We start from the raw sequence: 25,510 nt of genomic DNA on the forward strand, positions 1-25,510 counted from the left end.
CAATGTCATTCTGGGTTTATCATTCACCCCTATATTCTTCACAGCAATTAACCAAACATGTGGTTAAGGATGAAGCCAGCACCTCTGACCTCATAACTGCTGCTGGGCTACAAGCTCACTCCAGTTCTCCTAACAACTATAATCAATCACCAGAACCATTATTATGGCAAACTAGCTGGTGTGAATTTCAATGTTAGTGCCCCCCAGCGTCTGATGGAGAATGACACATGTAAAGCACAGTTTGAGACCCCAACACTGGAAGTCTGTGACATATTTGACCTGATGAGGATCTGCCCAGGCTCCACATATGTTCCATCCCGAGAGCAAGGGTGAATGGGTTTGGAAGGGATGGGGAAGCGAAGCGGTGGTCTTTGGCATGAACATCGTGCCTCAAGTATATACTGTCGTGGCTGCAAATGTGGTGGAGAACCTTCAACAATGTAAGCACCACACCCTTCGCCACCACCCCCCCCCCCCCACCCCCCCCCCCCCCTCCTCCACCAATTTCCCCACCTTGCTGTGCTACTGCAGTTATTTTTCCTTTAAGAACTCTATTTTATAGGAACTTTGTTGGTGTGCTGTATAACTACAATGCACTACATACAGTACCTATCAATTTAGGTGTAATCTATACATGATGAGCACTAATTAAATAAACAAATTTTAACCACCATCCCATTTACCCTTCTCTCCAAATTCCGACCTCATTAATTTAACCTCATTCATTCCCTTTCATTGATGTAATTTTTATGAACCTCTCCTGCCTCGCTCACTATCTAATACATTTCTGGCGCTGTCGTTCACATTTGTGGGAGAGCAACATGGGTCATCTTTTGTCAAGAATTTGTGGTAACGGGTCCGAACTAATCACTCAAAACCTTGGTGTACAGAAATAGTGCTGCACAGAGCCCTCTCCAAAAACCAGCATTCCCAATATGCAATTACATCGTTTTGAATTAAAGTTGAAATTCAATAGTGGAGTCTCAAGAGTGTTAATCTGCCTGAAATCCTTGCCAACTCCCATAATAAACCCCATTTTAACTATAAGGGACGTTTTCCAAGCATTTGCCTCCTACGCGTTTCCCTGCTGAGTTCGGCCATGGATTGGAGTGATCCTTATGGTTTTGGAAATTATAAATCTTACTATAATTCACCAAATGTCCGTCTGTCCATCCGTCCGTCTGTTCGCAGGTACCGCAAAAATGGCTGAACCGATCGCAACGATATTTTGGGTGGGTAATCCTGGGACCCCCTGGAGTAAAATAGGCTATGTTGTTTTTCCAATTTCAGCTTTGGCCTCCAGCATTTTCCGGTTTGGACTCCCGCATAACGTTAATTGCCGGTACCGCACAAACGGCTGCACCGACCGCTGCACAGCTGCACCGATCGGACTCGGTGACCTCGGACAAAGACCTTTTATAAGGACATGGGTTGAATCCCTGCTTGAGAGAATGCCAACCCCCTCCCCGCCATCACGGTCGTCTCTCCAACTCACAATCCCACGAGATATGTGGAAAGGACGACCCAAAACCAATATAAACATCATTAAACATCATTCGTATATAAACATCATTAAAAGTAAATAATGACCTCGGCCAAAGTTCAAACGACGTGGGTTTAATCTCTACATTCGCTGGAACAGAGACTATCCGAAGGTCTGTCGCTGTAGAACCACGTAGGCCTCAGAGGCATAACTTCAGCACCGAACCACGTGATACAGGCAGCTCAGGAGGCCTGGACAGTCATTGTGGATAAATTTAGAAGCATTGGACATTCCTCGTTTGCTAAATTTAAATATGAATTAGAATAGACCTAAAACAGAACTGCAAAACTTAAACACTCCTTTCACCACAAGACGTGCACGACACCACACCCACAAATCCAGGGCGACGCCCATCAGCTGCCGATGTCATCACAGCGCTTCCTGGGGCGGGACTGGGGTGAGAGATGGGAAGGGGCAGGATGTGGGGGATCTTCATAAATACAATCACATTTTTTACCAGTATGCACCTTACTAAGGGATTTAAATCGTCTTTTTCTTACAATTCATAACTTTAAAACACACTGGCATCTCCGAGGTACAATATATCCATAATATACAATGCTTCATACAAAAACCCAAAGATTTTCGGATTTCAACCTGAATACCCATATAAATTGGTGAGATGGTGTGCTTTGATCGTCAAATATGGTTTCGGATGTGAAAAAGAACTGTTAATCGATCTGTAAGATCGGTGTGAAGGAGTCACGTGACCTCTCAAAATGTACTTATCAGAAATTATTTTTTAAAACGTAAATAACACAAACACAACTTATAATCGATTTGAAGGTAATTTTACTGCTCATGTAACGACATAACTCTCAAGGGTGAAAGACGAATTTTTAGAAAAAAGTTTACCACTCGCTGACTTCTCGAAATATCCACCCTGCGAAAACTTAAAAACAAGTGATTTTGATCCGTATACCGATATAGTTGTTTAGAGAGTGTGGTCCAATTGTCTGACAAAACAGATTTGGAATATCTCTTTCACATGGTCAACTATATGTGAGCTGCCCGAGACTTGGAACACCAAATAATTTACACATTCTGGCCTTTTATGGAAAAAAAACATTCAATATTGTCTACCCAAAAGCATTAAAATAATACGTTAAATTTTATTTATATTTCTGTTCAATATTTTTCAGCTTGATATATATAACATGTTTGGAGTCTGGGGGGAAAGGGTGGAGGTGGGAAGATGGAGGGAAATGGGTGGATGGAGATTGGAGGAGGGTAGTGATGGGGTGTGAAGAGGGAGGGCAAGGTTTGGGGTGGCAGTCTGGAGGAGGGGTGGATGATGAGAGGAAAGGGAACTGGTGGGAGGAGGGAGGAGGAGAAGGGTGAGATGAGGGATCCCCGTTGTTACCCGGCAATTCTGGGCATCATTGATTTTGTTTCCCCCCACCCCACCCCCCGCCCTTCGCACCCTTCCTCACTCTCCTCTCCTACACCGTTCCCCTTCCCTTCCCCCTTCAATAGCTCACACCCCTCCTTGCTCTCTATCACCCCTCCTCTCCCTCCTGTATCTTAACCAACAATGATATTGTTCAACGCACTGCTCTACCTGTTTTAACTACAACAGGAAAGAGGGGACTTAGCGACAGATGATGTTGTTCATGATTCACGAACTTCCACAGGCTTAAATTCCAGCTCTGGCAAGCTGGGACCATTGTACCTGCAAGTCAAGCGGGTACACCATCCCACATCACCCCACACTTGCTCACAACTCAAGCCCGCTCACCCACAAATCACGCAACCACCTTCATCACACAACCAACGTTCCAAATATACACCACCCAGGGAATACAATGTGGAAGGAAAACCGCAATGTGAGGCATGACTGGAGATATGTGAGCAGAGTAATGTGCACATAACCACTTTTATATTACATTTATCCATATAGCACCAGATCATGCCAGTTTTGATCCAAGAATGAGTAGACCTCCAAAGAAGATGCCAGTAGACTTATCCAGACACCTCGAAAAATGTTGTGCCTTGGCACAAGGCAGGAAATGAGCTACGAGTCGGATATAAAATGGCTACCGCATGCCAGAGTTGGAATATTGGCTTGAGAATCTTTGTGGATCATGTACGAAACAGCCTGAAACGAAGTATGCATGCCCTTCCCTGTTTGATTTAAAATCGGTAATCGTGTTGTGCACTTTTTTGAACAATGGATATTTCAAACCATCGTAACCTGGCAAATGTTAATCGAATGTCAATATATATATATAATTTCTACAACAGTAACAATAATTATTATATGTATATATATTTATTTATTGTTTTTTTCACAACATTTTCTTTTGATTCTAAGTATCTGTCGTTGCTATTACCCTTGGTTTGAGTTCATTGTCGTTCCAGCTATGGTCGATGCAATTGATCCAAGCCACAGTGAAATCAACGCACACATTATATGCGTCTTTGGGCACGTACACTTCAAGTCTCGAGTCATGTTTGGATTCCTGCATCAACAATTAATAGTACATTATATCTCTTTGCAAATGCACGGAGAATAATGTATAAACGAGCTGATGAATCTCACCGACAAAAGAAAACGTTTATTGCACAAGCATTTCTCATGTTAATCGTATTGGGCAATTTGGAAGCAGGAAACGCTTCAGCAACGTGATATTAAGATGTCAAGAGTGCACTTTTGCAACGTTCACCTGGGGCACGAAGGGTCACTCGGTGCAGGGGTAGGAGGAGCCTTTCCAATTCTACCACTTCCGTAGCCTTCTCACAACCAAATTTATTGACCCATTATATTTCCATTCTTTTATTACTTCTTTCGACCACTGAACCTGAGCCGACAAGCAGTTTTAAAATCTTTTGACTTCGACATTATTTGATTGGTGTGTGCTGTTTTTTGGGGTGATTTAATAACTTTTGATTGCAAAGGCTAAGGTGTTGTTAATTCTTCTTCACTTTTGGAGAAGAGTCGGCTTCGGTCCCGAGGGCCACGTGCCGCTATTTTCCCAGATTCCAAAGCATGTGACCCATGTGCTTCCAGCTGACAAGTGATCAGACACTCCCCGGGTGCCTCTGCCCATAAACCCGAGAACAGGCAGGTCTCCAGGGCCATAAATAATGGGCAGCTTTAATTTCCTGCAGCAGCCGAAGCCGGCAACCTCTTTGCAGGGAGGCTGCTTTAACCTCGCAAGGCACTTCCTCGCTTCCACCAGCCTGTTGCCGATGAATTCATAAAGCCAGGCAGAAATGAATAGCACTTACAACATGACAGCACTATGGGATGTCATTTTCATAATACAGCTGTGTTATGCATCTGGCCCTCTTTTGTCACTTTCCCTTTTTTTGAATTTGTCACTTTTTTGAATTTTGAAAATTGTTTAAAAAAAACGTTTTTTGATTTTTTTTGGGGGGGGGGGGGGGGGGGATTTGTCACTTTCTTTGAATTTTGAAAATTATTTCAAAAAAACGTTTTTTGATTTTTTTTGGGGGGGGAGGGGGGTTTGTCATTTTCTTTGAATTTTGAAAATTATTTTTTAAAAACGTTTTTTGATTTTATTTTATTTGGGTTTGTCACTTTCTTTGAATTTTGAAAATTATTTTTAAAAAACGTTTTTTGATTTTTTTGGGGGGATTTGTCACTTTCTTTGAATTTTTTAAATTATTTCAAAAAAACGTTTTTTGATTTTTGGGGGGGGGGGGGGAGGGGGGTTTGTCATTTTCTTTGAATTTTGAAAAAAAAATTTTTAAACGTTTTTTTATTTTATTTGGGTTTGTTACTTTCTTTGAATTTTGAAAATTATTTTTAAAAAACGTTTTTTGATTTTTTGGGGGGGATTTGTCACTTTCTTTGAATTTTTAAAATTATTTCAAAAAAACGTTTTTTGATTTTTTTGGGGGGGGATTTGTCACTTTCTTTGAATTCATAGATTGCATTTTATAAATAACTCATTGATACAACTTTCTTTGCACAACTTTACAAACTTTTAAAACATTTAGCGCATCATTGTTTGCACTTGAAGATTCCAAAAAATTACCACAAGGTGTCCTTCCTTATCTGAATGTCCAGTGTGCTAGTAAAAGGAGAACAGCAGTAACACAATCCAATAAACTGAGTGGCATTTGTTTCAGACTCTGAGATGTTCCGGATTAACAAAATGTTGCCCAATCAAGACAACAATGGGTGCACTTGTTAGGTACATTTCAATATCACCTGCATTGCCTTTGGTAAGTAATGCGAGAACGGGCAACATCAAAGCTCAATCATGAACATTTTTTATGCTTTTTTTTATTTTTTTTTTTTGGAGAGGATCACAGCTGCACTGGAAATGAGATTCAATCACACGCAACCTCATGCTGTTGCCTTGAAAAGACTTGTTTCCAATGACTGAAAAAACACAGCTCAGTACTCCATGTATACTTCAGAGCCTCCAATATTCTCATTAAAACATGGCCTGCAGCCATGTATGACTTGCTAGGAAACTGATGTAAACTCCTTTTCCAAGTGAAAATGCCCTTTGATGGTGCTTTTTGGAGCCTAAATGAACACTTGCAAAGAAAATAACGAGCATGTAGAGCCATTTATAACTGACGTCCTTCTATCAGAGTTGCCCCAACAAGCCGGACACTCTATGACCTGTGCTCTTTCCCTTGACCGACGAGGCCTCCTCTACAAATGCAGCTCCCCACTGCCTTAGTCCTGCTCTTCGGCAACAGCTGTGCAAGCATCTCTCACACCCAAGCACACGAAAGTAGAACTTCGGGCCCCACTGCGAGGGTGCCACGGCCACCGGCCTACGGATCTACCCGTGCTTCCACGTGTGTGGCTGAACTCACGGGACGGCCTGCTGAACTCCACGCACGCAGCTCTTTATGCTAGAGTATGAAGTACTCTATGTTCAATCTACATAAAGGATTCGCCAAGTCCACGCACAATTGCAGATACAGTACCTTCCTTTTGCGAAGTTCTTTGAACAGGATTCATGACGTGTCAACATATATCCCATTTGTACTTTTCAATGCGTAAGTACATAAAATCATTTGGGAAAGTACGAGATCCTTTCAAACATCCCACGTATATTTATTTTTCATTTACAAACACTTCCCTTCATGTGTGCAGCACATGCAGCATTGTTTAACTAGAATGGCACTTGGTAGATAGAGCACAGCGTACTCCTGCCAGGCTGAACAGTTTACCTTTTGTATCCCACCGATAACATTGCTTCAAAAAGGGGACCCAAAAAACAACAACAACCACGGTTCCCGAAAAAGGCCAACCCCTGCTTTGCGGGGAAAAATGGCCTCTAAAGGTGGTTTTTTTTTTTTTATCCCACTGATAGGCCGGATCTGGATTCAGACCTGAACCAAAATCGAATCCGCTTGTTCTTCTCACCTGATCAGCTCATCCACCAAGTTTCGTCCGAATCTGTCCACAACTTTTTGAGATATCGTGCTATATGTCGTTTTCACCCTATCTCTCAATGGTGAAGAATCACTTATAAAATCGCAGTGCCTGGATCGGGATGTTCACCAAATTCTAATCAATTCGTCCTTGTTCACACACCGAACGTGCTCACCAAATTTAGTCTGAATCCTTTATTAACTTTTTGAGATATCCTGCTCACAGACAGACAGGGGTGAAGACATCACCTATGTCCACCTTTGCTGCCAAGGGTAATTATTTAATTTTTTTTTTTTATTTTAATTATTATTAGTTCTTGTGGCATGCCTCTATTTTTTATTTATTTCATTTTTACAGTCTCTAAGCTGCGAGGCAAATCATGCACACATGCAGACAGATACATAACTAAGACAACACTAGACTTGACTTTCACACAAACACACCCACTGAGATTGATGAAATGACCACTTCCCAGAGCATTGTGGGTCAGTCAGTGAGGTCTTTTTTTTCACATTGCCTTCCTCTCCGCACTCAGTGGAGCAAACGAACATACTTCAGCAGGGCATATTTCAAATCATTTGATGTGCTTTGAATGTACATGGATTATGGCTTGGAAACTTGTTTAATACTTACTAGAATAGAAGGCCCGTCGCTTCACTGATGGTATACCAATCTTGTAGATAGAGATAAATTTACGTACGCAGTTGAGAGGTCATGTGCGTACGTACATTTTTGAGGACATGTGCGTCCTCACCTCCGTGAAGCACCACGTCACATCAGTCCACCACTCCTCACGTATGGAGAATGCAGTGCAGAAGGGAAAAGGGAAATTCTACAATTTTTGCTTACGTAATAAATAGATGGTATAGTATTTTGAATGACAGGTTTTAAGAGAATTTTTTTTTTTACTTTCACCCTTTAAAAATCGTGGGAATAGATTATTGAAATATTAGCTGTTTTTTTTTTGTTCGTATCCTTTCCTCAACTGTATTGCAGGTATAGCAAACTATTTTGTGATGCTTTAAAAGGTGGTCTATAATCGGAAATTGGTAGGGCGATATATTACTGCGTATGTATGTATATACTGTATGTATGTATGAGCAAAAGTACTCGGCGGTTCTGGGTAACAATGAGTCGCTTCCTGACGGGAATATGAATGAGGGGTGGAGGAGAGGATGGAGGGAGAGGGGATGAGAGGAGGGAGGGAGTGGGAAGGAGGAGAGGAAGGGGGAAGGAGGAGAGGAAGGGGGAAGGAGGAGAGGAAGGAGGAGGAAGAGGGAAGGGGAGGGAGGGAGGGGAGGGAAGGGGGAACGGGGAGGGGAGGGAAGGTGGAACGGGGAGGGGAGAGAGGGAAGAGGAGGGAGGGAGAGAGGGAAGAGGAGGGAGGGAGGGGAGGGAAGGGGGAACGGGGAGGGGAGAGAGGGAAGAGGAGGGAGGGAGGAAAGGGGATAGGGGGGAAGTAAAGGGGGAGGGAGGAAAGGGGAAGGGGGGAGGTAAAGGGGGAGGGGAAGGGAAAGGAAGGGGGGAGGAGAGGGGGAATTGGAGAGGAGGGGAAGGGAGGGAAGGAAATGGTGAGGAGAAGGGAAGGGAGGTAGAAAGAAAGGGAGGGGAGTGGAGTGGGATGGGGAGAGAGAGGAGGGAGGATGGAAGGGAGAGAGAGAAAGGAGGGAGGAGAGAAGAGGGGGGTTGGAGGGGGAAAGGGGGAGAGAAGAGGAAGGAGGGGGAGGTGCAGGGAGGAGAGAGAGAAGGGAAGGAGGGTGGAGCAAGGAAGTGAGGGTGGGGAGGGGGAGAGTGACTAGATCACACAAAAATTTGAGTCAATGTAAAAATGGGTATGTAAAAACAAAAAGGCAGCTCTGTCTACTGTAACGCCACGGCTTGCAAAAGCAGCCTGAATAGCGTTCACTAAGTGGTGGTTAATCAATTTCAAAAATAAATGCAATCTGGGTCCATCATCTAGATGGAATTTTAAAAACAGATCCAGGTACTATCTATATAATAATAGCGTAAGGACTCGACTTTGTTATCCCTTTTACGCCGCACCCAGTGACCCGATGCCCACGGCACTAATGGATTTACGATCTACGAACCGCGCTCTTTGTTTATCACGTACAGCCATACTCGAAAAATCTGAATTAGCCGACGTTGGAGCCCAAAAGCATCAGATTAACTGCCGATACGACGCCATCTTACGACGCCATCGTATTGGCGTCTGCTGGGCGAAGGCGAAGCGAGCCGTCCGCTGATTGGACAGTCGAGTGGTGTGAACATGGGTGGTGTGAACCAAATGGTCTTTTTATTCCCTTGAACATTTTAAATTAGGATATATAAGGAAACGTCTTTATCGTCATTTTAATAAAGTTAAATGGAGTGACGTTGCGATTCTCGGGGTGCGTTGCATAAATCCTCGTAACTCAGAGAGGTGCAGCAGGTGGCGAGACGTAAGGAAGCTTAAAGATAACGAGCTGAAAACAGACGAACAATATGTCAATCTCTTTCTACACCGAACGGAAATAAAAGTATGAGAGCGGGAAGGCATGGCCTGAGCACTTCGAGCAGGGAGGACTGATTGGACAACTTAAAGAGAAAAAATTGGAGCTTAACGGAAGAAGAAGATCGCATGAGCGCTCCCCTATGCCATCCATAATGGTACACTCTATCCATACACCACATCCTCCCTTCCGTGGATGTTCCACGGGTTTCGGCTAGTATCTATCTATAATTCCAGTAATCTCTGTGTGTGTGTGTGTCTGTGTGTGTGTATGCGACCGCTGTTTCTCGACAACTACCGGTCCGATATACTTGAAACTTGCCAGGTATATTGCTGGGGACCCGAGGATGTGCCTTTTCAAGGTTTTTAATTAATCGGACAAGTAGTTACCGAGCTATCAGCTATGGCGATTTCTTTACCAAACTCCGCAAGCCGTTCGCTTTGGACCAAACCATTTCATGTAAATAGAGGGGGGGGATTGTCACCGTACTCGCAAGCCGTTCGCTTTGGACCAAACCATTCCATGTAAATAGAGGGGGGGGGATTGTCACCGTACTCGCAAGCCGTTCGCTTTGGACCAAACCATTTCATGTAAATAGAGGGGGGGGATTGTCACCGTACTCGCAAGCCGTCCGCTTTGGCTTTGCGAATGGACCAAACCATTTCATGTAAATAGAGGGGGGGGATATAATTTTAGATATATATATAGTACGGGCATGCCCTAGTAGAAGTAAACAGAGCAGTGGCATATCAAGGAAAAATGATGCGGAGGGGGAGGGGGCGGGGGCGGGGGCGGGGGGGGGGGGGCAGGGCAGATGTCGAATTGCCGCCCCTCGTAACTTCCCATGAGTCTTTGAATGCTGTGTGTGTGTGTCCGTGTGTTTATGAGAATATGGTTAAGGCAAATCAATAATTTTCTCAAAAGGTCAAAGGTCAGCGTCACATAAAATCATCCATTTTCATGCGATTGACCTACAATTTTAAGAATTTGCATATTAGGTCAATTAATTTGTGGACAGCACAGATGAAGTACACAAAAATGACAACACAAAGATTTACCTTTAAATAGTCTTGTATAAATGTGAAAATCAAGCAGCAAATCAGCAAAAAGTGGAAACCACTGAGAGCAGACAAAATGTCGACTTTACATTTGCAATGATACAGTTCAACATGGCGAACGTTTGATTTGAGTTCCAAACACGACATTTGATTTGTTATTTTTAAAATAAGTATATTTTTGTTGGTACATTAATATAACTATCTATTAATACAATGAAATTATATCGCAAAAAAATGTGAGCTTCGTCTACTGTACCCCTTGACTTGTAAAAGCAGCCTGAATAGCGCTCACCAATCGCTATATATGGGAAATGTTGTCAGATTTCACTCCAGATTTGGAGATTATTTAGTCTACAGCATCCAATCCTCATATCCGAGTCCAGATTTTGATGATATGCTTCAATTATGTAATGATAATTATTGACCGTGCTTCCAAGGCAAGGCACGTTTTAGTAGGCCGAAACAAAATGGCGGCTTAAGAACCCAGTGAGGTGCAGTGGGCTGACCAAGATGGCGGGCCACCATATTGGTAAGCCACCACATCGGGTTTTTATGCCTCCGCCCCCGAAGGTGGCCAGAGACATTAATTATGTTTTCGGGTTGTCCGTCCATCCGTCCGTCCGTCTGTACGGGCTATACCTCGTTTTTCTCAGCAACCATATGTCCGATTGAGACAAAACTTTCAGGGTAGGAGTGACACCCATGCAGAATGTTTGTATGATAATTGTGATGTCATAGGTCACGTGGTATGGCAGCCATCTTGGATTAAATGCAAATTATTTCAAAATTATTTCTCGGAAACCGCTGAATGGAAAAATTTGAAACTTGCCACATTGTCTAGTACTCCCAATGGGGAACAAAAGCATGATACTGATAAACATCATAGGTAAAGTGGAATTGCCAGCCAAAAATGTTTTAATCAAATTCCTTATCCTAAATATCTGAAATTGCATGCACATGATCTATGACCCATTTGTATTGAAATATTAAATTTATGACATCATAGGTCACATGTTTTAGCAGCCATATTGGATTTAACCGAAAACCTTTAAAAAAACATTTTCTCCGAACCCACCAAATTGATTGACTCAAAACTTTAAGTGTGACTGACTATGCATGGCGATTAAAGGATGATCACTAAAACATCATTGGTCGCATGGAGTGGCAGCCATATTGGATTGAAGGAAAATATTAAATAATTTTATCTCTGAAACCGCTTACCCTATTGATGCGAAATTTTACAAATATCATCTGCCAGCACTGTTGCATATAGTTTGAAAATGATGATGTCGTAGCTCACATGGTTTGGCAGCCATCTTGGATAGAAAAACGAACCTTATCCAATCAACACGAAACTTCACAAACGTGACCCTCTACCCATACATGTGCAGAGTGTACATTTTAAAGGTCATATGGCATGTGGTATGGCAGCCATATTAGCTTGAAAGTGGATATTTCAAAAATTCCCTTCTCTGAAACTGCTTCACCGATTGATGTGAAACCTGTCATGGCTGGTGAAAATGTGATACTTGAAAACAGCTGAAGGGATTTAAATCAAACTTGTTTATTTTTAGGACAGTGAACGAGGGCATCTACCTGTTGTGGGACTTTGCAGAGGCATATTGGCGACATAGTCACATTGTTCTAGTTTTCTTATGAGCCACCTCGTTAATCATCTTCAAAAAGGGTGTTATAACACACCCAAACACCCAGTTTTCATCCTTGCAATCTGTTGGAGGTCCATGTGTATGCATGCAAAGTTTGGAGCTGCTAGGTTTAATGGTTTTGGAGTTTTGGAGTTATGGAGTAGACAGATGGACGGACGGACGGATACTGCCTTTCATTATTATTAAACTCATAGATTGAATATAGCAAGCGTTTTCTGAATGTAATCAATCTGAGAAATGGGATTGAATGAGACTCACAATTTATTATCAGTGAAGAAGAAGATTAAGGAGAAGAGTTTTTGTTTTAATGTAAACGAGTATGGCAGTGGCAACAGAAGGTGAGAAAGATGTATTGGTAGGTTCCTGTTTAGATTTGTGGAGATTGGGAATCATCGTTGGGAGAGAGATAAATGGTCGTGTTGCATGGTGACAATTGAAATCGCCACATTACATGGTGACAATTATTTGATTACATTTAGGGTTCCATGGCGTTGCTTATACTCTGGTGAATCCCATACCATACCTCTATCCATGAGTGTCCTGCAACAACTGTACTTTTTTTTTTTTTGCCTCGTTGATGATGAAAAGGTAGAAGAGCCATATTTAAATCTCATTCAATCTTTTCTCGTATGCCACATGTGGATGTTGGCCATCGTTGCAATGATGTGAGATTGTGCCGCTGATGCAATGACATGTGCAGTGACATCATGGCTTCATTGGATAAACAGGAACTGTAGAGTTTTGAATAAAACATTTCAAAATCTGCATCTGATCATAAAAAAAGAAATTCTGATAATTTTTGAGTAGACATAACGTTGGGAGTTTTCTGTTTACTGCAACATCACACCATGTGGTATATCTAAATGGCGATTGTTATCCTGCATGGACCTTGGCTAAATTCAACATTCCTACCTGGATTGAGGTAGCAAGTGGTCTGGTATTCTTGGAGGGTCTTTGACACCAGGTTACACTTTTTGTTCTCTTCGAGTGTGGTTTTGATCGAAGTTTTGCAAATTATTAAACATGTTAAAAAAAAAAAAAAAATTCAAAAAATGTAATTTATGAAACTCGTGCTAATTCTGCAAATGGACACCTTTTTCTTGCAGGTTCACAGGCCAAGCATGCAGACTTCAAAGGGTGAGAAAGGGATACCCACAAGCCAGCAGGATGAGGTTGTGCCGATGCAGGAAGATGATGATGACATTCTAGTCAAAGGGTCTCACCATATTCCAACTTATAATGACAATCACAACGTAGAGCTGGAGACAATCGTATGTGATGAAATAAATGACCGAGTACCAAACAACACTACGCTGGAGGACAAGCAAGTGCTTTCTTTGTACCAGGTATTTTCCATTTCCTCTTCATTATGACACATCATTTTAATGGCACAACAATTTGGCAACATTATATATCGTATGCTTTTTTTATGCCTCCGCCGACAAAGTCGCCGGAGGCATTATGTTTTCGGGTTGTCCGTCCATCCGTAGGGGCTAAACCTTGTTTTTCTCAGCAACCATATGTCCGATTGAGACAAAACTTTCAGGGTAGGAGTGACACCCATGCAGAATGTTTTTATGATAATTGTGACGTCATAGGTCACGTGGTATGGCAGCCCTCTTGGATTAAAAGCAAATAATTTTTAAAATATTTCTCTGAAACCGTTGAATGGAAAAATTTGAAACTTGGCACATTGTCAAGTACTCCCAATGGGAAACAAAAGCATGATAATGATGACATCATCGGTGAAGTGCTATACCAGGCAAAAATGTTTATTTTTAAAAATCCCTTCTCTGAAACTGCTTCACCGATCGATGTTAAACCTGTCATGGCTGGTGAAAATGTGATACTTGAAAACAGTTGAAGGGATTTAAATCAAACTTGTTTATTTTTAGGACAGTGAACGAGGGCATCTACCTGTTGTGGGACTATGCGGCGGCATATTTGTGACACAGTCGCATTGTTCTAGTTTAAAAATCCAACTGAACAGGATTTCCATTTGATTTTACATTAGCAGTGAGAGACGCCTTAAAAATGAAATTAACCCATAAAGTGCTGGATTTACTGTTTGGTAGGCCGGAAATGCTTTTTCGTCATCGGCTTTTCTCCACCAATTAGATGCAAGCTTTCATATAATACACGGGCACAATACATTGTAAGAAAGGTCATGATTCGTTATTTGGGTTGACGTCAGTTTTTCACTCTTTGCATACATATCTTGCATCCAACCCGCTTTGTGGGTTAAACTAATAATTTGTTTGTATGTCTAATGTCATGATCCCTTCCTCAACTTCTGTGCAAAAATTAACATGTGCACATGTGGCACCATAAAAGTGTTGATGAATTCTAAGGGTACGATACGAGGCGATGTCGAGAAAGCATTTATAAGTACATTCCTTGAATGCATGAAACCATTATACTCCATGATACCACAAGGTTAATTTCAGTAAAGTAAGAAATCAGTTTCATTAGAATCAAAATCATTTGGCTTAGAAACTCGAAACACACAGATGTTTCAACTACATGTAACATACGGATGTGTTTCCACTACATGGTATATTGAAACAATAAATATAGCTGCTCCACAGTGCTTATAAGGTCATTGCACTGGAGACAGATTGTTGTTAATAATTTGTGTCATTCAACTGTTTATCACACACGACAAAAGTTAAATGTTTTTACTTATGTATACATGGTTATTTTAAAATGTTTGATGAAAAAATGACAGCGTACTACATTGTGCTGCCATACTTATGCACTGCCTAAAGGCATTCTTCACATTTATTTATTTTTTGTTCTTGTCTTTGTTTTGTTGGCTATATATTCTCCTTTGTAATCTAAATTCAATGTTTAATTCAAAGTCTGTTTTTATTTCTCGTTGGGGGCATGTGATTATTCCTGAAATCGAATATTTAAAATGACCCCTTCCATTTAAACAAACCAACATATTTAACTGTTTTTTTTTGGGGATGTTTTTTTATGTCTTCTTCTTTTGCTATTTTTATTCTATTTATTCTTCTTTCATTTTTATATACACACATGTTGCTATAAGAGCTAATTTGGCTCACTATAAACAGACACATATGTATACACATATGTATAAACAGACACAGGCATATATATATATATATACACACGCATACTCCTTCACTTTAAGTATTTTTAATCAAAAGTCTACTTTGGCAGGGGGGTGATGATTCTGCCACTGTCACTACTTTTGGAAGGGATACCAATGTATTGTTTATGATACACATATACCTTGTTTGAACATGTATATATATATATATATATGTATATATATATATATATACGTATATATATTGTTACGGAGTACGGCTCTTCCCTCTTAGCAAGGGGTGGTTAGTCCCTTGTCTTGTTAAGCTGACCGTCTCTGCTCCTGGCACTTGTAACGCTATCCCGCGGGATGGAACGGATCAGGGTTATGGGTCCAGGGTTTATCCTGAATACCTTTATCCGTCCCTCCGCAGACTAGGGAGACAAGTACTGCTCGAACCCCGGTTTGGATGGTCTAGTTAGTTGCCGAGCGGTTTTTAGCAACCCGAAGTTCGAGTCATTAGCCTTCACTAAACCCGATCCTGAACGTTGGCCGAATCGCGCCACGTACACTCAATATTGAAACCACTAAAGCGACCGAACGAGAATGAAGAAGAAGAAGAAGTACAGAGGAATAACAGGATTTATTAATTATTTACACAAGCCAAAGCAAAGAGAGCAGTCAAGGTTATATACAGGGAAATGGAAGGAGCAGGAGACACAGTGAAATCATTAGCTTACCTATACAAGCTTAATTAATAAACCCCAGGACAACGTGGAAGACGGACGAACATTCACACTTACACGGGGAAATGCAGCCAGGAATGAATGGCTTGGAGATGGATGGCTTTGAGAAGCAAGGAAGGTTCAGCAGGGACTGGGCACTGTCGGGCCAGAAGGCACCGCCGTCAAGAAGCCGAGCCGCGGTCGTGCGAACTCCCGCGGTCCCAAACTGCGCGGGCGAAGTTCCTTTGTCCGCACTGCTGCGCCGCGCGTTCCTTGCGTTGCCTCGGTCCGTTTTTCCTGCAGCGCGGCACGTATCACGGCGACTTGGTCACACCTGCTCATCTCCAGCGCATCTCTTGGACTCAGAACTCATCTCTCGTGGGGAGCGTCCTGCTGCGGGTTATATAGGCCTGCCCTTCAACCTTTGCGATCCTCCCCCAAGCGTTCTCTCTCCGCCCTCTCAAGCCAAACCCCTCGTTCTGGGTTGAATGAGCGGGGCCGACTCACTCCTCCCCTCTATGACGAGGTGGAGACCCGCCTTTCTTCTTCGTGGTTACCTCGTGCGTAATGGAGTCAAATGCAGCAAAGTGGACCGGAGATGAAAATGCAGCAAAGTGGCTAAAGATGTCAATTGCAGCAAACCTGGCAAACCTGGCACTTGGAAGATGTCATGGGGCGTCGGAGGGACCTACTCTTATTTAATTCGGTGCAATGAAGAGTCAAACTATTGGGAAACACATCCTTAACCTACATAGAATAAGGGACTAACTATTTAAAAGGATATATGGTGCCCTGTGTGTAGGTTTATGAAATTAACTAAGAGGACGAGCTTCGACCTTTCTTTACATTACGGAGGGTGACAATTACACACAACAAAACCATAATTCTCACATTCTTTACACTTTCTCAAATTCGTTACAATATATATATATATATATATATATATATATATATATATATATATATATATATATATTGTGATTGATGTTAGCTCTTACACGAGCCTCAATCTTGGATACAATATATATATCTAAGGTATATGATGTGTATATATATATATATATATATATATATATATATATATATATATATATACATATATATATATATATATATATATATATATATATATATATATATATATATATATATATCATTCGACACTGCATTCAACATTTAACCCACAGCATTTAACCCCTGACTATCTCTTCTCCTTCTCCTTCCTTTTGCTTCGATTATTTACCTGTTGATTTTTGTCTTTTTGAACTTGTTTTTGTACTCTGTCAAAGCGTCTTTGGGCTTCTTGAAAAGCGCTATATAAAATAAATGTATTATTATTATTATTATTAATCACAAAAAAAAAATACGGACACACAAAACATACAAAAAAGGGAGCAGGAGACAAGATGGCGAGGGAGAGGGAAGCACACAAGTACAACAGCATAGAACAGGGACAATGGAAGATCTGTGGGAGGGAGAGGGTTTGGGGGGAGGAGGCATGGGAAGGCGGGGGGGGGGGGGGGTTGGGGTTGGGAAAGTATAAAACACATGGACACTGCTGTAACTTCCAGGAAAGAAAAAAGTCGGTATTTCAAAAAAAAAAAGTGGATTTTGGGTGGATTCATGGGGGTGGAAGAGATAAAGGTTTTGGATGGGGGAAGATAAGAATGGTGGTGAACAGCTGTTTTAAAGACCTGGAGGGAGGAGTGGGATTGAAGAGAGTGAGGGAGTTTGTTCCAGAGGTGGGAGTAAAGAGGAATGAAGGAGTGAAGGTGAGCAGAGAGTCTTGATTTTGGCAGTTTCACCAGAAGACGGTTACTGGCAGATGTTGTGCGACCTGAGGACAGAGCACAGATAGAGCTGGGGGATATGGGACGTTTTGGTGTGGATACTTATCTTCGTAGAGCTTGCAGGTCTTTCTGTCTTCATATGTTTTGCCCTTCCTTCTTCCTTTGCCTGAGAGCAGGATATAGCAGACTTTTTTTGTATGCAAGAATCCAGGCTCGTGTAAGAGCTAACATTAATCACAAAAAGACAAACTGACACATAAAACGTAAGATAAAGGGAGCGGGAGACAAAATGGGGGGAGAGAGGGAAGCACACAAGTACAACATATGAGAGCAGGGACATCGGGAGATCTTGGGAGGGAGAGGGCTTGGAGGGAGGAGGCACGGGAAGGGGAGGGATGGGGGGGGGGAGAGGTTTTAAACATATGGACATTGCTAGGACTTCCAGGAAAGAAGTCGGAATTTCAAAAAAGTGGATCTGGGGTGAATTTTTGGTTCACGAGTTATCAAACAGAGTGACCACTATATTCGTCATGGGTGTGTGTCTGTGTGTGTGTGTGTCTGTCTGTCCGCAGCATAACTTCCCGATGATATCATCCGATCTTGATGAAACTTGGGTGGGAGGATGATATCATGATCTAGTTGTGTCCTGCCTCGAGTGGGCGTATTGCACCCATTGTGGGCGGAGCCACGCCCGAAAAAGATGTCTTTTGAGGGGGTAATCGAGTTCAAGCTACATCTTCTCCGAGGGAGTTGGTGGAATCTGACAGGGGTTTCGGTATTTGGCTCGGCCAATGTCATGTGTCTAGCCCCACGGAGCTCGATTTTTCATTTCTCTCTTTTTTTTTTTTTTCACTTCATTTTTCACCGAATTTTCGGTATTGTGTAGCTAACTAACCTCATGACTGATTATACATTATTTTCTATCTCATTTCAAGGTCAGTAACCTTCGTTTTGACATTTCCGGGCCAGCACCACACACAATTACGTACAGCTGGCTCTTAAAGGCCTGCGCACGCAGCGCATTGGGGCCCTTTGTAAATAGGCATGTACACCGCATGTCGGGGGCCGACACCTGCCACGTAGGCCCCGACCCCCCAGTCCGGGCCTGTTTCGGTTATAGTGCGTCCTTTGTCATTGAATACCGCTCGCTCGTGAACCATCGTCGTCTCCTGACTTGTTGAATATTCGCTTTACTTGAAAATTATTATTGAATATTTTTAAATATTAGATTTACTTTACTTGAAACTTGTTTTAAATATTTGCCTGGCAGGGTGAGGAGATCAGAAAACTGGCTGACATCCTGCTCCAATGAGGATGACGGTCTGACCGGGAACGGGAACACACAGGCCATGGTGGAATAATTCACCATGCATGTGAAGATTTACAGTCAAATTGTGGAAGAGCTGAGATTTAAGGATTAAGATGAACACAAAGCAGTGCCATGAGAAGATATGTATTTGAAAAAATAAGATGTATAAAGTGGAGAAAATCTTCCAAATATAACAGGAGGAATATCACTTATTTCGATTCCCTCTGTCATTTACCTTCTCCATGAGCTTAGATTTCTCTACACTAATTTTTTTTCAACATACATGAACATTGTTACAATACACATTATTAATTAACCCCCTCTATATCTAAGGTATGAGTGAAAGTGTATTGGTTTAGTCTGTCTTGTCCCCTACACTCTACCTTGGCTGCACGTGCTAGGTGTGAATGCGTGCTCTGGGTGGAGAGATTGCGGAGGAGCCTGTTGGCCCGGCACTCATTTTAGGTGTGAACAAGTACAAAAAGTTTAAAAAAAACAAAAGCCGCGTCGATGTTACACAATGCCTAGATGCAGCTGTGCCTATAACGTCGATGTTATAGGCACAGGACATTCCTATTGATTCGATTACTTGATGTTATTTTTGTGCAAAGTGAAAATATATCTCGGCAATTTCCCGTGTGTGGCGACGAATTTTTAATATATCTCGGCATTTTCCCGTCTGTTATTTCAGGCGGTGTATGACTGACCATGCCGTGATTAAAAAATATATATATCTCGGCAATTTCCCGTGTGTGGCGACACGTGAACGAAGCTATGCTCCTCTCTCCACATTATTGTGACGACGTATAAATTAAATATTTCATCGTGACGATTGTCATCAAATGGACGAATTTTTAATATATCTCTGCATTTTCCCGTCTGTTATTTCGGGCGGTGTATGACACCATGCCGCGATTTAACCAAAATATATCCCAATGGACTTGAAGTTACAGGCCTTTGAGAATTCATTTCGTTCTATAAAGGGCAACTTTCATCGGATTTGCTTCCCGTTTTTTTTCAACCGAGTCTAAAACGATGTTAGCGACTGTGAAAAATGAAATGATATATCGAATTTGATTTGAAATAAAACTGTGTGAGAGAGGAAGACACCACGGGCCTACAAAACAGGCCTCAAAGCTATGCGAGTTAATAAAATGATGGATATTTGTTTATATGAAGCCTCTCCCACAATGGGTGGAGCTATGGTTCCCAGAATGGGTGGAGCTTTGAGGTTTTGTCTTCTCTGCAAGAACAAGAAGAACAAGAAGAAGAAGAACAAGAAGAACAACAACAACAGCAGAGGGCACTCTATGAGCAGCATCTGCGACGCGGCTAAAAAGGGATTGCATCTCACTGTAACAGTAATGTATAGTTTAAACATGTGGATATTTTGGGGCAAAATGAAGCTCGACCCATTTTCATAATCTCTTTTCATTAATGGATCGTTGTCCAAGCACAACTGATCGGTAATATCAAATCAATTGAAAGATATACAGGAAATATCATACTAAAACCAAACCTCCTTCCAAGTGAACAAACTGAATCAGGAAGCTGTTCTTCACCTGTCCAAACAATGTGCGTTGCATTTCTGAGTGGTTTGCACTGGACAATTCTCACCTAAGAAACCAATTTATTAGGTGGAACAAACCTGTGTGTCGAAGATTCGTGTACCTGATAAAATTGAAGTTGTGTAACCATCCCAAAAAATAAATTATTATCCAAGGTTAATGATGGAGCAGTCAGTCACGCCACCTTTGTTTGAGTACAAGAGAAGAGACAGAATAGAATTACACTCCAAATAATTTTATGCTTTGAGTGACTCCTACAGTCCTACAGTCCTACAACCACACGTATTCTGTATTGAGCTTAAAGACCGATTTTAGTTTGATTCAGTATTCCTTTGCAAGCAAGTGTAAGCAGTGTCACTGCACACACAGTGCCTCCCATAAGTGTTGGAACAGTGACGTCAAATTTGTTATTATTGCGATATACTCAAGAAATTTGGATTTGAGATCAAAAGATGAACATTTTAGGTAAGCATAAGTATTGGACACTGTAAGTACTGCAACAAGTTTGTTTGATGATATTTGGGTGTTGCCACAACAGCTGCAGATGCTGCTGTGATTGCATCATGCAGACGCATGAATTCTGTGCTGATGACGACGCCAAATGTCATTACCCCCGCCACCAAAGGAGGCTATGTTTTCACCCCTGTCTGTTTGTCTGTCTATTTGTCTGTCTGTCTGTTTGTTTGTGCACAAAATATCTCAAAAAGTTGTGGACGGATTTGGACGACAGTTTGCAGAGATGTAGCGTATGTCACAAGGACGAAATGATTAGATTTTGGTGAAGATCCGGATTCGGATCCGGCTACTATAATTTTTTAAGGGATTCTTCACCATTGGGAGATTGGGCCAAAAACGATACATAGCGGGATATCTCCAAACATTATGGACAGATTTGGACGAAACTTGGTGGACCGGTTGGGTGTTTGACAAGGACAAATATATTCTATTTTGGGGAAGATCTGAATATTGATTCGGATATGAGAATTATTTAATTTTTCAAGTGATTCTTCACCATTGGGAAATTGGGCCAAAAACGATACATAGCGGGATATCTCAAAACATTATGGACAGATTTGGACGAAACTTGCTCGACCGGTTGGGTGTTTGACAAGGACAAATAGATTCTATTTTGGGGAAGATCTGAATATTGATTCGGATATGAGAATTATTTAATTTTTTAAGTGATTCTTCACCATTGGGAGATAGGGCCAAAAACGATACAGAGCAGGATATCTCAAAAAGTTGTGGACGGATTTGGACGAAATTTTGCAGAGATGTAACGTATGTCACAAGGACGAAATGATTAGATTTTGGTAAAGATCCGGATCCTGATCCGGCTACTATAATTTTTAAGTGCTTCTTCACCATTGGGAGATTGGGCCAAAAACGATACATCGTGAGATATCTCAAAAACTTATGGACAGATTTGGACGAAACTTGGTGGACCGGTTGGGTGTTTGACAAGGACAAATAGATTCTATTTTGGGGAAGATCTGAATATTGATTCGGATATGAGAATTATTTAATTTCCTAAGTGATTCTTCACCATTGGCAGATGGGGCCAAAAACGATACATAGCAGGATATCTCAAAAAGTTGTGGACGAATCTGGATGAAACTTGGTGGGCCAGTTGGGTGTCTGACAAGGACGATTCTTTTCGATTTTTGTGAAGATCTGAATATGGATTCAGATTTGAGAGTTATTTAATTTTTAAGTGATTCTTCACCATTGGGAGATTGGGCCAAAAACGATACATAGCAGGATATCTCAAAAAGTTGTGGACGGATTTGGACGAATCTTGGTGGACCGGTTGGGTGTTTGATAAGGACAAATAGATTCTATTTTGGGGAAGATCTGAATATGGATTCAGATATGAGAATGATTTATTTTTTAAAGTGATTCTTCATCATTGGGAGATTGGGCCAAAAACGATACATAGCAGGATATCTCAAAAAGTTATGGACGGATTTGGATGAAACTTGGTGGGCCAGTTGGGTGTCTGACAAGGACAAATCGATTCTATTTTGGGGAAGATCTGAATATGGATTCGGATTTGAGAATTATTTAATTTTTTAAGTGATTCTTCACCATTGGGAGATAGGGCCAAAAACGATACATTTCAAAAATTTATTGATGGATTTGGACGAAACTTGTTGGACAGGTTGTGTGTGTGACAAGAAAGAATGTACAATTTTGGTGAAGATCCAGATCCGGATCCAGCTAGTATAATTTTTAAGTGATTCTTCACCATTGAGTGATATGGCCAACCAGGCGGAGATATGCTCTCTACTGAGTGCCGTTCTAGTTCACCATGTTACCTGCTGCAAAACAGAAATGTCAAGCATCATGAGATGCTTTTAGTCAGATTATTGCATAAATGTGTTACATTTCATAACAAACAAGGAACAAGTATTTTTAAGTGTACACAGCATTCCATATGGACCCCTCACGAGGGTGAAAATGCAGCAACTTTTAAACTGTGAAATAGGTTATATGCACTCACAGTTCAGAAATTACTTAGGTGTGTGTGTGTGTGTGTGTGTGTGTGTGTGTGTGTGTGTGTGTGTGTGTGTGTGTGTGTGTGTGTGTGTGTGTGTGTGTGTGTGCAAACCGTGGCTATTGATGAAAGAAACCCATTCAGTAAATTACATGTGTAATGTGTAATGTTACATTACAAAAATAATAAAACATTCAAATATGTATAAAGATACCACATTCACTTTACGCTCAGAATACATTGAATGAAATAGGATTTGAACATTTATTCTGTACTAGCAAAGGTACCCAGAGTTGCCGGGCAACACCTTCCACCCCTCCTACATCATCTCACCCTCCCCCCGGACCATCACAAATAAAATTACTTTACACCACGTAGCGCAATGGAGGTATTCAATTCAAGACATGACGTCACACGCAACGGCACATTTTAGAAAGTTAATTTACACCATGTATTCTTTATGATCTTACACATTAGGCAGCATACCTCGCACGGAGGCAATGATGGCAGTGTTAAAAGCAAAAACGGAACTGAAATGAAAGTCGAAATTACGGAATAAAAGTATTCAATTAAAGTCAATGACGTCATCCTCAACAATGCCATTTATAAAATTGCTTTACACTTTTTTGCCCATGAAGTATCACCATACCATAGCGCGGGACTGAATGAATACATACACACACACACACACACACACACACACATTCTCTTTTATTTATTTTTTTGCAGGTAAATTAACACTGCAATGAGCGCAGGTGACTCAACTGTGTATCTAATAGCTCGTCATTCTCTTCACCATACGATGTCGCTCACTCGGCACTACCGTGTCATAAAAAGATGTGTGAGCTCCATGGGGACGCACCACAGGTCTCTCTCAAAATACCACCCATCACTGGAAAATTCCACCCGTCACTTCACTGAAGATAGAGAAGGAAGGATTTTCTTCTTCTTCTTCTTCTTCTTATGCTTCTTCTTCTTCTTCTTCTGCTTCTGCTTCTTTTAAGTTTCATGGAGTTTTCAGAGGCGCGAGCCTCTATATATGCCACACACCCAGATATAACAGGGATTAACGAAGGAGCCTTTAGGACACTGGTCCTCAACTATTTTTGATTGTGGGCCAAAACCCAAATTCCTTGCACCTCGTGGGCCACACAACCAAAGACATTTTAAACAAGTGAAAGCAACATTCTGTGGACACCACCTCTTTAAAATGTCCTTGCATAAAAGTGTATCTATTTACTCCCGAAACCCAAGGACATTATTCTCTCAGGCAATTAGGGTCATTAAGCAGGAGTATTACAGTATCAACTGAATAAAATTGACAGACAACAGTACCCTGCAGTCGCCTTGTGGTCTACACAGCATGATGATGTACCAACCTTCAATAGTGGGACCGAATAAAACAAATTGTGTATCAAAATACTGTATTTGAATTATAGCAAGGTAAACTATGAATGGCCAGGGTAGTGTGGTGTATGTGAGCAGCACAGTCGCTTTTGCTCATCCGTGATCTTGTCAATGCGAGAGTGACTGAGGTGGAGACACCGTTTAAGGTGAGGGTCTGTGAGGTGGGAGCGATATTTGATCTTGGCATACTTCATACTCAATATAGTGCCTCTGGTTTTTTCGCACAGTGCTTCCTGGTGAATAATAAAATGGCATCGTATCGCTGTGGGTAGCTCCAAGCTTTCAAGCCATCTTTCAACGTGGCCCCGGAACCCGATGCATGGACCAAACATGTTTGGGACACCATGAGTAGCTGTACCAAAAAGCTTGTCAGGCATCAATCCGGCAACATTGAATGCAGCAAGGAATTCCCTGAACACGTCCTCACCCTTTGCACTGCCATAGATGGCACGCAACCCCAACATCTCCTCGGTGACTTTTTAGGTCCTTGTCCACACCTCCGATGTAGATCGCCAGCTGTTCGACATCAGTGATGTCCTTGCTGCTATCCAGAACAAGAGAACAGTTAGGCGGAGTACCTGCATGCAAAATACTTCCTGTATTTCATTCAGTATTCCTCCCTTTTTCTCAATAACTCCAAACAAAATTTTCCTTGAATGTAAAGTTTGTCAACGATTCTTCCTTCTTCCTTCAAAGTATTTTAAACATTTTAAAATGCTCCACTTTTACTATCTCCCCATCAGGAATTAACCATGTGTTCTTCTTCACAACCATTTATATCAAGCTTCTTCTTTTACTTCAGAAAGATTATTTTGTTCCTCTCTGCTGTTCCTTTTGTTCTGTTGCATCCTCATCTGTCCTGCGTTCTAGCTTTTCCAGGAGCTTGATTATGTATTCCAAAAAAATAAAATCTATTGATGAAAGATTAGGTAGAATTAGCTCCACAGTCTGGACTGATGATATAAAGTCCGCCTTTTGAGGATCCTTGCCTTAGGTAATCCATAATAAGATATGGATTTTCCACTCTCTTT

The 25,510-nt window shown here is 41.5% G+C and overlaps 1 protein-coding gene across 1 annotated transcript in view; it reads left to right on the plus strand.

Moving 5' to 3' along the window:
- The window catches only part of LOC137430902 (histone deacetylase 4-like), a 500,554-nt gene that overhangs the window by 181,466 nt on the left and 293,578 nt on the right, over positions 1 to 25,510 (plus strand). The window contains exon 11 of the mRNA XM_078782462.1: positions 13,235 to 13,474. Coding sequence (XP_078638588.1) covers positions 13,235 to 13,474 — 240 coding nt within the window. The remainder of the gene's footprint in view (positions 1 to 13,234; positions 13,475 to 25,510) is intronic.

Source organism: Myxine glutinosa, chromosome 7 (assembly GCF_964187855.1).
Source record: "Myxine glutinosa chromosome 7, kmMyxGlut1.1, whole genome shotgun sequence".
Classification (NCBI taxonomy): Eukaryota; Metazoa; Chordata; class Myxini; order Myxiniformes; family Myxinidae; genus Myxine; species Myxine glutinosa.